Source organism: Lytechinus variegatus, chromosome 7 (genome assembly GCF_018143015.1).
Source record: "Lytechinus variegatus isolate NC3 chromosome 7, Lvar_3.0, whole genome shotgun sequence".
NCBI lineage: Eukaryota > Metazoa > Echinodermata > Echinoidea > Temnopleuroida > Toxopneustidae > Lytechinus > Lytechinus variegatus.
The window spans coordinates 2899235-2914805 of NC_054746.1; the positions used below are offsets into that span (position 1 = coordinate 2899235).

A 15571-nucleotide genomic window follows, 5' to 3' on the forward strand; every position below is an offset into this window, starting at 1 on the left:
CATTAAAAAAAAATTATTTACAATTTTCATGTCTCTGTTTTTGCAACTTAGCAGATTTGAAAGTAAAGGCTGGTATTCACTTTGAAGTATTGATACGCAGAATACAGTATTTTACATAGCATTTTATTTGACTAAGCAAAATATTTATACTTGTACTCATATCACTTCCAGGTAATTCAAAGTCAAATAAAATACACACTAATAACAATTGTGACATCATAAAGTCTAAGTCAAATGACGCAAATTTGTATCTACTAGCCACCTGTGCGCAGAATGGTTGACTGCACATGTGTACAGTGCACGCTAGCCAAGCGTAAGCCAGGTAGGGACCGAGATATAAGCAAAATACTTAGCTAAAAAGGGCAATTGAGTACCAAAGATGGTTAAATACAGGAGCAGAATACTTTAAATATTCACCCTGATCTACAGCGTGTCTCTAAAAAAGTAAACCCAACTTCAAATAAGTTGAATCATGCTCAGTCATGCATGAGAGTTAGATAACCTCAGTGATATAATTGGACAGAGGACTTAGACCCCTGTTACATCTGAGAGATTCCCTACCTCGGGCCGGCCCAGGGCCTACCTCGGGTCAGAAAGAAATCAGATGTAAACATCCCAAACCTACCTCGGGCCACCTTTTAGCGAACCTACCCGAGACCACATCCAGAGGTAGTCTCGGGTAGGTATCGGGCCGGCCCCGGTCCACCGATTCGTAGATGTAAACACACACAAGTTTTCGAACCTATCTCGGTCCGTTCGCCAGCTGTTAAATTACGTTATAGCGCGCGCTATCCCCTCCCATCCCCAGCCCCGTGTGGATGTGGATTGTGATTTATAAAGTATTTGATTTGAGTGGAAAGAATGAAGCATTTTAAAAGTATCCTTTTCAAGTCGATCAAATATTCAACGACTGCTGGGATCATCAACATTCTTCCATAATAACGAAATGTGAACAACTGCAATTAGCGCGCGCAAATTATTCAGAGCCTAGATTGAGAGCACCCTTTATTGGTGTCAGCAATCGGATACCACTCGAAACCATACCGATTGGGGAGGGAATGAACGCTGTGATGTAAACAGACCACATTTCGGTCCGTTCGCGAAGCTAATCCACCAATAATCTAGTCAAGGTTGCAAGTGGACTCGGCCGAGTCTCGGGTAGGAAAATTTCAGATGTAACAGGGGTCTTATTGGACTATCTAACCATGAAAAAAAAATGTGTAAATATTTTATAGTTTTCTGAAAATTTGCTGTTGAAGTTGGGTTTACTTTTTTTAGAGACACACTGTATAGGGAAATTAGAAGTCTCGATGAGAACCGGCACCTCTAGGATGACATTCACTTACATAATCGACTCTATCCTCTGCCAGCCAATGGAAACATTTGATGAAGAGAAGCAGTGTGAACATGGCCACGAACCGAGGACCGAAGTCATCCCTGAACACGGTGAATGCCAGGCAGGTTTCTGTCACAGCGTACCATGATCTTTCTATTAGATGCTGAAAAATGAAATATTGAATATTATAAATAAAGGATTTCCAATCAATTGTGTAAATTAGAAGCCCTTGATTAATTGATTAAACCTTTTAGGTTACTTAAGATAGATTTTGCATCTTTGACTCAAACAGAGCAAAAAAAAAAGACTCATGAATGAAATGAAAGCTCATAATCTAATTAGAGCACATAACTTACTTGAATCACAGGTATTTTATAATTACTATTTATAATATGAACATAGCCAAATGCCACAATCTTAATTAATTTAAGATTCAGGATCAGTGGAGAACGTACAGATGGGTCATTTGCATGACCAAGAAAAAAAAGAGAAAAAGGAAAGAGAGAAGGGAGAAATATGATATAATTTTCTGAATATTATGTAAACTCTATCACAAAATAGGATCGTTGTTCACTCGCTTGAAACTTATGATAAATTTTGCACAATATGCCATATCTGGCTTCCTCAAAACTCATAAGAACAAGGACAACCGAGTTGAAATCTTGATTCTTCACACCAGCAACTCCAACATGTTTAACATCTTAAAACTCTTTAACTAATGGGGTTAAACATCCTTCCAAATACATGCAATCCACAATCCACAACGCAAAAGGAAATATACAATGACAGGAAAAAACACATTAATCAAACTCACTCCATCCCTTCAAGAAATGAAATAAAAAATACTTGGAATTACAACTCCATACCTCCATCTCAGCAGCTCTGAGCTGGCCAAAGAACACTTTCTTGAAGAGTTTCCCCATGAGTATAACCAGAACGAATGCTTGTAGGTACAGCACCTGCACATGTATAGAGAAAGAAGAAATGAAATAACTTCATAATAAAATACAAACGCATCAGTGTAGGAAATGAGATGTACATGAGCGCAAGAGGTGATTTGCTTTCATGAAAGACAAAATCGCCCCTAATATTTCCCAAATGCATTATTTTGAAGGGATAACCTTTTTGAAAATAAGCCGCCCTCAGGCCTACCAAAAAAAATATTTAAAAACTCTATATCTTACATACCAGTACCGACAAATAATATTTTCATTGACCATTTCATGAGAAAGTTTTTATTCATATCAAGGCTAATTGTCACCACAGTATCACATATCTACATCTGGTACAATCGGTCGCAGGTCAAACAGCATTATATTGACCTGCGACCGATCGCATGCGATGTTTTTAAATCGGCCGTGAATAATACTTGTGAGGAAACAGATAATGGCCCAAAAATAAAATCACAAATTTTGAGGATAACCATTATATTTTTTTTCAATAATTTTTACAATAAATAACATTTCCATCCCACCTTTGTCACATAGCGACAAATTGTGTACAACGGAGAGCGGAGCATTCAACGCTAGCGGACTGTACATTTTGCTTATTACATGACGTCATCCAGCCACTGCAGAGAGCCAATTTATGAATGAAAATATAGTAAGCATGCACAGTGCAAGTGTTCCATTTCCCCACACAGTATTCCACCAAAACAAGTGTGCAATTCTTGTACCAAAATTGAACTAGAATTTCACTTTCCCCTATTTTATATGAATTATAACAGGTATTCTCCGAAGATATATTTTCTCACCAATACCGCACAGGTAAGCGAATTTCGTTTACTTCTTGCTTGCCCTCAGGGTTGGCACATTTTAAACGGTGTGTTTTAAAATGCATTTTAAAACACTGCATCTATAGACTTGTGTGCTGTAAATTTGCATGGATGTGATTTTGGATAAATATTTTATTTCATACTTTTATTTCTGAAGTGATGTATTATTTTCTTCTAATTAATTAATATTTTTTCTCAACACCACTCTTTTTCTCTTCCCCTCTTTATTCTCCCCTTCTCCATTGCTTTGTCATGTTCCTTTCTTCCCAATCCCAATTGTGTAGATCAATCCATATTAAGAATATTCTCATTTTAACAAACATATCTGAGTGTTGTCCTAACTTTTTGGACAGGGAAGGAAACACTACCGATATTTAAATCAAAATAAGCTGAAATACTTGAATGAAATGGAAAGGTTGCACAAGCATAATATAATAACATTTTACAAACCGATGCCTTCTCGCATAATGGCCGTTAGCAGTGCGCGCATCGCCTTCCTGCATTAATACAATTAGAATGCACTGTTAACTGCACGCTAACGGCCTTTCTGCGGGAAGGTGACGTGCAAGGGAGCTAATGACCTTTGTGCGGGAAGGCGAGGATTAATTGATGGTGAAACTGACATCGTACTCTTGAGGTACACTCGAAAGCAGGTGAAACTTTGAGCTTTGTAAAGACGAAGAAAACCAATTTAAACAGTATAAGATAATCAGCTAGCAAACCTTAACCATAACAATCCTAGGGGAACTCTATGGCCCCCTCAAAATTTCATATGATAAATCTATAAATATGACAGGTCCATGCCATATCACTCAAGACTATTTCAGAATGCATGCATAGGTATGCAGTCATATTACAAGACAAGAGCATGACAGACACCAAATTACTCAAAAAACGTGATTCATGTATAATGCCAATTGTAAATTCTCGCCAAAATCTGTATCATTATTTGTACTTTTGTTAATTATTGCCAATAATTTCCATCAAAAAAAAAGAAGTAAAAAACTTTTTATACAGAATTTCTTTTCTTATATGCATTTGATCTAAATTCCTCAATCGAAAAAAATAAGCAGTTCAAGGGCTTTGTTTATAGATTTAACTCAAAATGGCATAATTGATTCAAATGAAATAAAGTATTTCTTGATTTAATGAAACTAAGCTTTCAACTTTTCTTCCATTGTGCAAATTCTTCTCGCCCCCCCCCCCCCCTTAGTTTGACAAGACTCAAATTACCCCCGATTACATGTATATGTACATGTACATGTATGAGGAATTACAAGCTTATAAAATGTCAACTTTAGTGGGGGGGGGGTTGGCAAAAATTTCAATGATTTAGTTTTTTTAGGGGGAAATATGAATTTTTGTGTTGGAAATTCAGTAACAAAAATTGTAGTCTTCTCTTACTTACTCCCAAAATGCATTTAAAACATCAAGAGCTTAAATCAGACAGTATAGCTTAACTGATTTACAGAAAATTGCATCATTCGTTGAAAAAAGTTTAAAACAATTTTAAACGTTATATAACAATAACAAATGTTTTATTTGTTATTTACAATAAAAAAGAGTTTTTATTAAAACCCTGCTTGTTCGTCAAAATCTTACGAATTAGCATCGATATGGTATCGTGTTTGTTGGAATTTGTAGAGTCTATCGCAACATGCACAAAGTCAAATGGCTTCTGGGTTTCGGAGCATCGCATGAATATGCATGAAATTGCAGTTTCGATAATTTTCGATCAATACCGTAGCGATCCCATCACGAACCAAGAACATTTCCCGCATACACAACGTGACCGGATATCGTTATCGCTATCGATACTTCCGCACGCAGTCCGAAGGGATTATTTTGGCGACCACGTAGTCATGACATGATGCCGTGATCTGCGCAATAGACTACATGTATCAGCGGTCTCCGAATCACTGTGCGGAGGCGATCTATCCGTTATACACAGTCTATCATGGTCGATTCGTCGTCACGTGTGGAGTTCACCATCCCAAAGTTCAGGTAGGTGGAGTGTAGTGTAGCGGTAGTGAAGTGGAGTGGAGCCTGCACGAATTTCGCTCGAGGTAGTCACAGCACTAGGCACTTCAGGTGAAAATTAGGAAAGGCTGTTCCAGCATATTTGATATGCTCACAATGAGGCCCAATATCTACGATTCACAAAACTGTTTGAATTTTCAAAGTCTGATATCTAGAAGTCGAGTTATTGTCATCTTTGTGATGAAAAAACAGGGCTTTTTGTGGACAAAAGAAGATTGCGAAATCTTATTATTCTCTTTGTTTTGGGCATGGCACATTTATAACACATAGCTTTAATATGGGGAATTGTACAATCCTTTTATTTATCTTAAAGTACTCAGATTGATTTGACATATTGGCATATGATGTCTTTGGTTCAAGGGCAACTACCCTTGGACGATTACCCCCCCCCCGGACAACTACACTGTATCCCTATCCAAAAATCTACACCTAACCTAAGCCTATTTCGGGGGTAATTGCCCTGTGGTAGGTTTTTTCATAGGGTAAATATGACTTGATATTGATTTTCTTTGCTTGAACATTAGAAATTAAGTTTTCAATGAATATAATTTGTAATCAAAGAAGAGAATTAAAATAATAATCTTAGGATTTCTTGAAAAAAAAAAACAGATTGATTTCAATTGTCTATTATCTCATTATTGTTATTGTGGTCTCAATAAAATTGTTGATATTATTATTGTCTCATCATCGTTTCATTATTGTTCCAATTTTTATTATGACTATTATCATAATAATAATTATTTTTGTTTCATTAATATTATTTTCTAAATAATTATTACAATCTAAATTACTATCATTATAGTAATAATTGTTATAAATATTTCATAATATTTGTTATTGAAATAATAATTATTAGTGTCTCAAAAATCAATAGGCCTTTAACTATAATTACGATTATTTTTATAATTATAATCAAAATAATTTTATGATAATAATTATTATTGATGACTTATCAATATTACTGTCTCAGTAATTATTACAATTATAATTACTTACATTATTGTTATTATTGTCTCAATAATTATAATGCCTTAAATTGTAATTATGATTATTTTTATAATTATAATTATTTTTATAATAATCATTATTGATGACTTATCAATATTATAAAGGTCCATAAATCAGATATCAAATTCATGAAACACATCTCATGATTGCAAACCTATTTCTAAATTAAATTCATGAAAGGAGCTTTCTGTACCATTCAAAAATATGACTTTTGTGAACAATACCATATTCTAGACATTCAGACGCATTCCAACAAAAAAATCACTTATCAAACAAAATTCTTGAAGTTCACTTGCAGTTTTGCTCTTAATACTTATTTCGGAGGAATTCTACAAAATTATTTTGAAAATAACAATTTTATTTTCATAATTAACAGAGCTCAAATCGTAATTTAAAAAATATACAAAGGCTGAAACATACCGTGTCTGAATACCAAGACTAATCTCAAGCACAATGCAATAAGATAAAAAAGGAAAAAAGAGAAAAGAAAAGAAAAAATAAAAAGAATTTTAAAAAAAGAGAAAAAAAAAGAAAAATAAGAAGAAAAGCAAAGGAAACAGAAGAAAAAAAAGAAAAGAAAGAAAAAAAAAGAAAGAAAAGAGAAGAGAAGACAAAAAGAAAAGAAAAAAAATAGCATGAAAAAGAAAAAAGAAGACAAAGAAAATAACAGAAAAGAAAAGGAAGAAAAAAAAGAAAAAAAGAATTAAAAGAAAGAGAAGGAAAAAAGGAATGGAAAAAAATATATAAGCTACTGAAAATGAACAAAAGCTGTGGCAAAAATAGTCAATCCTGACTGGTTGCCAACCAAGGAAAGAAGAAGCAGCGGGGATGATGTCACTCACAGCTGTTCGGAGACGCTCAAAACAACCCTGCTTGATCGGCCAAGTGAGATTCACAAACACTTCACAACACTCAAAACTGAAGGTCATATCCGCTGGCTCTCTATGGACCAAATTTGATTAGAATTTAACAAAATGTTCTCAAATATGCAATTTATTACTGAGTTTACAAAGGATCTGATGATCACAAGAAGGTAATTTCAAGCAAAGAAAAATAAATACCTGAATATTAGGTTCTTCCCTCGCATGAAGGTAAGTGAAACTCTGCGTTGTATATTTCCGATGTTTACCGAAGACATACGAAGCAACCGCAGGAATTTTTGACCAATAAAAATCAGCGGAATAAAGGAAGAAGCTGACTCTATCTTTTCAAGCAATGCCAAATGCAACTCCAGCACTCGGCCAAAGTGCCGAGCGGAGCGAACTGTGTGTGTTAGACATACGCTCGCCATTCACTACAATGCAAAAATCTGCGTCTTGCGCTCTGTCCGCGCAATCGCGGCCTGGGTAAAGTGCCTGACAGCACAGATTGTATGATGGAGTGACCATAATTTGCGCACATTTCAAAAAATATCTTTATACCTTTATACCTTTATACCGCATCTACTGGAAAAATACAGTTGTGTCTGCAGTCAAGTTTCCAGGTCTATCTTGTACTGTACTAGCCTGGAGGCGTTCTGGGGTAAAAATCATAGTACTATTCGTACCTTTACCCCCTAACGCCTGGCGCTTGGCCCTATAGGGCCGCACGTAGCCAAGGAAAATGGAACTATACAAATGCACCAAACAGCGCCTTATAATTTGAATCTGACGTTAACACTTCTGTACATGGGTAAAAATATCGGTTAGCAACGATTGGTTACTATAAGACACAAAGAAGAATTGTACAGGAAACCCGCGCATGCGCAGTACGATCGTTCGATCGCCAGCGTAGTGCGTGACGTCATGTTTCATTCACAAATCTTGAGCTGTGATCTCATTGGGTGTTTTGGCTCTCATTTGCATATTTTCCCATAATACAAAACCTATGTAGTGCGAGAAGATTCTCTGCGAACCACCGATCAACCTCATACTAAACACGACATATTTCCTTCAAGATTTCGAGTTGAAAATCTCATTTTCTTCGTACGGTGTAGCTACATTACCTCGGAAAATCTGATGATATTTTGCGGACTTCTCGTCATTTGGTAAGTCATATTTTTGAAGATATTTACCGTCGAGAAGTGAAAATCGCATGACTGTGTTCGTTGTTTACTGTGTATCAATGTGTGCAAAGTATATGTGAGCGACATGTGTATGTACAGAGCGACATAGTGAAAACTGTCTCCACCGATGTTGATTTTGTGGACTGCTTTGCGGTGGTGTTAGTGCTAGTCCGCATTTGGTGTATATAAAGCATGGGAGCGGTGCGTTGCGATCGGGCTTCGCTCGGGTGTTCGTGAACGGCCGTGGAATGTGTGTGTGGAGCTCGGCCATGCGGCCTTGGGGCGTGAATGTAATATGAGTGGCAGCTGCAGCTGTTGTTTTGTATGCCTCTGAAATGGAAGCTCTCTCTTTGTTCAGGGCGAATGTAGTGTTTATGTTTTAGGAATATAAGTTTGGGCATTTTATTTGTTGGAACTTTGATACTGATGTGATACTGATCTAACTTCTAAACTGGACAATGATTTTAGTTTTTTTTCGGTAAGGCCAGGGAAAATCAATGGAATTGACATTTAACATCAACAATTACAGACCCTATAGAAATAGTGGAAATTAAATTGAAAAAATAATGCAATTTACAATCACTGAAGTGTGGAAGTGTACCAAATTGATATGGATGGAGATTGGTTTTGATTTTGTTACCTTCAGTATTTTTTTTTACAAAAATCATAAATATTTTCCTGCTCTGTTCTTTTTCTTATCTATTTTTTTAAATCTTTGAATGACCAATTATGTCATTAGCAATAAATCAAACTCAAAAGTTCAAACTATGGTCTATTTTCATTGTATAATCTACAGCATAAATCCGAAGATGACTGACTGACACTGGTTGAAACACTGTTGTTCACAAGACCCAAAGGACAAAGGTTGAGAGCTACAAGTTCATATCACATTCTACTCAAGAAGGTGAAGGATTTGGGGATCACTAAAACAAGACCGTCGGATATAGAAACAATTTTATTTTATGAGATAATCTTTCAACTTTATTTTTACTTACTATTGTAGAAGAGAAAAAATCTTTAAAAATTATGAATATGATGCTGAGAAGAGTAAAACCATTTTCTGTCAACAATGATGCACTGTAAAAATACTATTATGTATAGTCATAATATTCTTGTGATTTATTTGTAATTAATATGTTGTTTCACTGTTGTAAATAATTCAAACAACGTTGTTTAATATGTGAATTGAATATTAGTTTAAACATTTTAAACAAGTGTTTAAGAACTTTATAAACAACAAAGTTTAAACTATAATATTTAATTATCAATAAATAAAGCATGGTTGTTTCAGATTTTAAACACTTGTTTTAAATGTTTTAGTATACAGCATTGTTTAAATTATTTGAACATATATATATATATATATATATATATTCAATAAATTATTATGCATTAAATTTGCCTTTACTAAGAGTTTCCAGTTCAGTATGAATTATAAAAAACATGGAATTCTTGAAGGACATTCACTTTTTCACGGAATACATGCAAAACACTGTTATAACTAAAAACTATCATGGTAAGTAAAATGAAGATCATCATAATAAATTAAAGCCAAACTGTAAAGTGTAAGCCAACCCCTATATCATGATTTCTTTTAATAAAGATTTAACAATTTGCAACTGCAACAACTATATTATTTTATGTCATTATAATACCCCAGTCACATTTCCCCTACCGCGGCCTTACGGCAAGTCGAAAACAGCAGTTTAGAAATACTTTTTTTATCTGTTTATACATGGTTTGAATAAAAATGAATAAAACGGCAACGGCTGTTTTCAACTCACCGTACAACCGGCGTAGAGCAAATGTGAATACTACACTAATTAAGCCCGTGCATCAAAATTTGTAGAACATCTTTTAATGGAAAACTGGAAAAGATCGATATGAAGTCCAACAAAGTTACTTAAAGCCAGATTTATTCACATATTGATCAATAAATTTACCACATACTTTCTACATCTTTTGATATTGTGAATTAATTTTCCGAATGCGTGCTTTGGTTCTGTCAACCATTGTTTTTCACGTCTTTGACAGACTTGTACCTCGGTCATATTTTTGCCGCACGTCGAGTCGAAAACAACATTATTATTCATTTTTATACATGTACAAACCACAAATGTAGCTGGTACAAAAACAATATTAAACCGACTGTTTTCGACTCGCCGTACGGCCGCCGTAGAGCAAATGTGACCGATATATAAGGACCATAGCCCCTTGGTCCCGTCCGTGAAATCCTAAGATTAATTGTTCTGAGGCTTCCAAATAATTAATGGACATCTGCATTCATTAGACGGGGTCCCAAACCTCTCCGTATAAATTGAATATTTTTAATTTTCGGATAAATTATAACTTTCATAATTAATAGCTGTCTGTTAAAGTTTATAATTCGTATCCAATTATTTCATTTTCAACATGAATTATCAGTATTTTCATTTGTATCAGGGGCGGATCCAGGATTTTTTTTAAAGGAGGGGGCACGTTTACCCGTGGAAAATTTTACAAGCAAAAAAAGTAAAAAATTCAACCCAAAATAATTGAGAGGATTTTAGTCTTCATTTTCTAGGGGGGGGGCACGCTTCTGTTTCAACAACATTTTACATTACAAATTTTACTTGTGCCTCTCAATGGTGGAGGGGGGCGCACGGGCCGGCTGTGACCCCGCCCCGGATCCGCCAGTGATTTTTATTGTTTGTTCACCCATGATCTCGAAGGTTTTCAAAATGCTTACATTTACCTCACGATTTTTTAAAGACGATTCTAAATGTTAGGAAGTAGTTCGAAAGGCCTAATTCTTTTTTAATATACCACACTCATATGGAGTTACTGTTGCTATATACTCTGCAGTCTGCATCAGCGTGTAATGCACGAGAGAGAAAGGGGAGGGGGGGGGGATGGTCGCAAAGAGCGATCGAGCATTAGACGAAGGGGTTATGAAGAGGGGATGTTGAGAATTGAGATCAGTGTTGGGAGGGGGGGGGGTATTCGAAGCGAATGTTGTCACTGCTGATTACGACGATGGTTGATTAATCTTTACATCTTAATTTGGGCGATTTGGGAATTTTGACAAACAAAAAAATGGAAAAGGGTTTCAACCAAAATTAAGGGGATTTCGGTTTTCTTGTATCATGGGTGGGGAGAGGTGAGTGATTCAGTAAATTTCCATAGAAGTGCAGTTTTAAAGTTACAGAAGAGGATTTCACCCAATGACGGGAATTCGGGAAACACCATTTTCAAGCAATACAATTCGATCACGTGCCATCGGCTTTAGGGCCGAGTGTTCTCGTTCACATTCCAACTATCATTTCATAAATAGGCACTCTTACAAATTAGGCCGATGTCGTTGTGATTAAGATGACTATTTTTTAAGTGTTATTCAGATATAAAATATATAAAGACAATTGAAATTGAACAATTAATCGAGACGATATTCAAATAAAAATAGTATCAACTCGTGTAGATCTCTAGGGATGAAACAGACAAACCAATTAAATGTAACTTTCGATTAATTGTTCAATTCCATCAGAAATATTCTTCATGAAGTCTTTTCAGACTGTTGAATGTGAACTTCTATTGGAATTTATTGAATCACGTACCCCTCCCGATCCAGGTAGATTTCCCAATCACCATACATAACATACGGTCACATACCCATGTATTAATGATATCGTGTTACATTGTTAGGTATCGACGACATAATAAATATATTCACAATTATTCCATGAAATGTCACCATTGCCGTGGCTATGACAAGCCTGAAAGCTTTGACATAAAACAGTTTTTGCACTTTGATATAGAGGTCAGATATTCTTGTCATCTAATATAAACATTCCATTGTGCAACATGTTTCAAAATGGGTAAGAAAATTACATTACCATCGGTATCCAGATAATGAGTCCATGATTAGACCAGGATCATCGGAGTCTACCCCTTTCTTTTTGGGGGGAATTTCTTTTTTTTTTCAGCACATCGAAGTGAGGAAAAAACAATACCAAAACCCTATATTGGTATTAAATGATAATCACGTTTAGGACTGAGGGAATTGGGGGAGAGGGTATGGGGAGGGAGAGTATTTCATTTTCCAATAAAGTGCAAAAGTACAATATTTTCATGAACACGAACGAAATAAAGAAAATGTTAAATGCACAATATTCATATTGCATTGTTCAATAGAACAATACTAGCTTGAACAATGTTAAAAACATTTCAGTTATCATTGTTATTACATGTGTTTCATCAATATATTGACAATAGAAATGATTTTTTAATATAGAAAATATATTTTATATGACTATTGTGAATTTGAAATAATCCCATTTTAGATCGTACATGTATATTAAAACACCTTTCTGAAAACAATCACTTTGAAATCTCCTGTAAAATAAATTTTAGATTTTCTGTTAAAATTGATTTCTAAGATCATGTCTAAAAATTGATGGAATACTCTAGCACGAGTAGAAGTGCATAATACAAAGATAAATGAATATACTCAAACTCTTATAATGATATTGTCCACCAAAAAAAAATGTCAAATAGTTAATGAAAAATAATTGAATTATAAACAAACAATCGAGTCAAAGGGAATATGAAAATTATAACACAGAATACAATCACGTCATATTCGTTCTCACTCTCGTAGTTGCAGGATGGGGGGGGTCAGGCGTCCGGACACTATATTTTTGAAGCATTCTTTTTTGTCTTTGCATTACACTAAAAGTATGAATTCAATGGTTGTAATCATCTAGTTCTCGATAGTATTTCCTTATATCTTGAAGTAAAACTTGATGAAACTTTGCTTGTATTATTTCTCCAAATGACTTTCTAAAATTGATCGTCCGGACACACAACCTGTCCAGACATACAACTGGGTAGATTCAGCTCATGCTAGTCTAGACGCACTCCCACACTCCAGACAATATGTCACAAGTACATGAACTCTCGTTTGCACACAGAAAATATAAATTATATGCTCCAACAGTTAAAATGTACTGCCTTTCAAGGTTCAAATATACATGTACACTCTTTTTTGAACATCTAATTATTCTATTAAAAAAACAAAGTTAATTTATATGACATTAATATACATGTATGAAGTCTGCGCCGAGCATCTAATCATAAGGCAGTCTACCAGGAAATTCACTTATCGCTGGGGCAACGCAGAATTCAGTACAGACAAGTATACATGTACATTATAGATACGCTGTGCACTGTACTCAACGCAAATACAATTTATGCAAGCGGCCTTCAGCATTGCGTAACCCGATGAAAACCACATGTTTATCTTTAGACTTCGGACACTGCCTGCCGAAGTGCCGATATCATCCGAAAATGCGCCCGAAATCTACACGCTGGCATCTTTACCCGACAGAGTGTTGTGCTCCGTGAGTGAGCAGATCGCGTGGTGTAAAGATTCTCACACACAGCGCTGGGCGAGGAAGGGAAGAGGGTCGCGCGATCAGCCAATCAGCGTGCAGGGATTCCGTCTACTGTGTGTCTATGGGGAAAGTTCTATGTGTAAGATTTACTGAAATTGAAAGAAATGGCAGAAATGGGATGAAGAAATAAAAGTAGAAGAGAGTTTACTCACATTTGTTGTCTTCGCCATCTTGGATCCATTGTTAATGCAACCTAGTTACGTGACGCTTATAGAGGGCGGCAAAATCAAGTGCTAAAATGTCCCGCTTCAACCACTGAACTAGGGGGGTGTTTCATCAATATTGTCGCGCGACTGACAGTTGTCGCGTGACAATATTGATGAAACACCCCCCTAGTTCAGTGGTTGAAGCGGGACATTTTAGCACTTGATTTTGCCGCCCTCTATAAGCGTCACGTAACTAGGTTGCATTAACAATGGATCCAAGATGGCGAAGACAACAAATGTGAGTAAACTCTCTTCTACTTTTATTTCTTCATCCCATTTCTGCCATTTCTTTCAATTTCAGTAAATCTTATAGTAACCAATCGTTGCTAACCGATATTTTTACCCATGTACAGAAGTGCTAACGTCAGATTCAAATTATAAGGCGCAGTTTGGTGCATTTGTATAGTTGCATTTTCCTTGGCTACGTGCGGCCCTATAGGGCCAAGCGCCAGGCGTTAGGGGGTAAAGGTACGAATAGTACTATGATTTTTACCCCAGAACGCCTCCAGGCTATACTGTACGTTGTCTTCCTAGCTTGGATAAATCGCTATCTGTGCTATTTGTCCTTTGCTGTGCCAATGCAGTGACTAGTACTAATCCCATGCATGAGCATAATGCCATAAGTATAATGCCATAAATATCATGAAGTTGATTTTCAAAACAAAAATTTCTCACAGTTCATAACAAAATTAATCAAAATCATAAATTCCAATAGAAGGCAAGATCCTAAAATTAAATTCGCTTGACAGAATTATAAAGCAGGTCAAGGGTTTCGCTGGAATCGCGAGCTCAAAATTCAAAATGGCGATCGACTAGTGCGCTCGGCTGAAAAAATGTCATAAAAAGGTGTGACCTTAATTTGCACAAGATTGTTTTGCAAGGCTTTAGAAAAGAAATCAAGCATACAAAGGTAAGATAATTATATCACATGGAGGATCATAAAATACCATAAATTCAGTTGGTATCATATTTTATTACTTATTTGGAGATCTCTGCATGCAAACTGGTGATTTCTTGATGATTGTCGAGATGGTCGGATTTTCTCGGAGCGGACGCAAAAGCCAAAAAAAAAAGGTAACAAAATTTGCCGATGTTTTGCCAATTATTTACTAGTCCAAACGTTTACTGGTTAATTTTCAGTTGCTCTTTCTGTTGGTGATATCAGTTTTTCAAAATATTAATTAGATTTTCAGATATTCGACCGTGCGCAAAGTTAGGTAACGCGCAAATAATTTAAGGTCACACTAGGCCAAAAGCTTCGGTCTCTGTTTTGTTGGTTGTTCAGCTGAACTTCGTTGGCTTCACTCACCAAATACAGAGACCGAAGTTCTAGCGCGATCTGTACAGGGGACTCAATGTAGGGTGTCTGGACGTTTTTCAGAAATCACCTATTTTGTGAATTTAATCACTGTCACGTAGCAGAAAGTGAAGAGAATATCTTAAATAACATGTAAATCAAGTTTCATAACTCACAAGCATTTAAATCCAGAGATATTTACTTCTAAAGTTTGGCATATTTTCAGATCAAAACGCAAGCGATATCACACCGATAGTGGCACATTTTGCTTGACCGAAAACACACACAGAGCTGCTGTACGCCGCATTGAAGGGGCGGAGTTGAAAGGGCGCGCAATACATTCATTACCGCTTTGGTTGTCAAGTTTGCCTTTCAAATACGCAACTTTACAACTGCTCATGAATAATGCGTTCGTAGACGGACACGTCTAGGTC

General features: G+C 35.9%; 1 protein-coding gene across 2 annotated transcripts in view; it reads right to left on the minus strand.

The window, feature by feature from the left end:
• Window positions 1–15571, minus strand: part of LOC121418218 (E3 ubiquitin-protein ligase synoviolin A-like) — a 50032-nt gene that overhangs the window by 23589 nt on the left and 10872 nt on the right. For both annotated transcript variants that reach the window (XM_041611956.1, XM_041611955.1), the window contains exons 2-3: window positions 2203–2295; window positions 1347–1499 (exon numbers count right to left, since the gene is read on the minus strand). In XM_041611956.1, the coding sequence (XP_041467890.1) occupies window positions 1347–1499; window positions 2203–2295 (246 nt within the window). The remainder of the gene's footprint in view (window positions 1–1346; window positions 1500–2202; window positions 2296–15571) is intronic.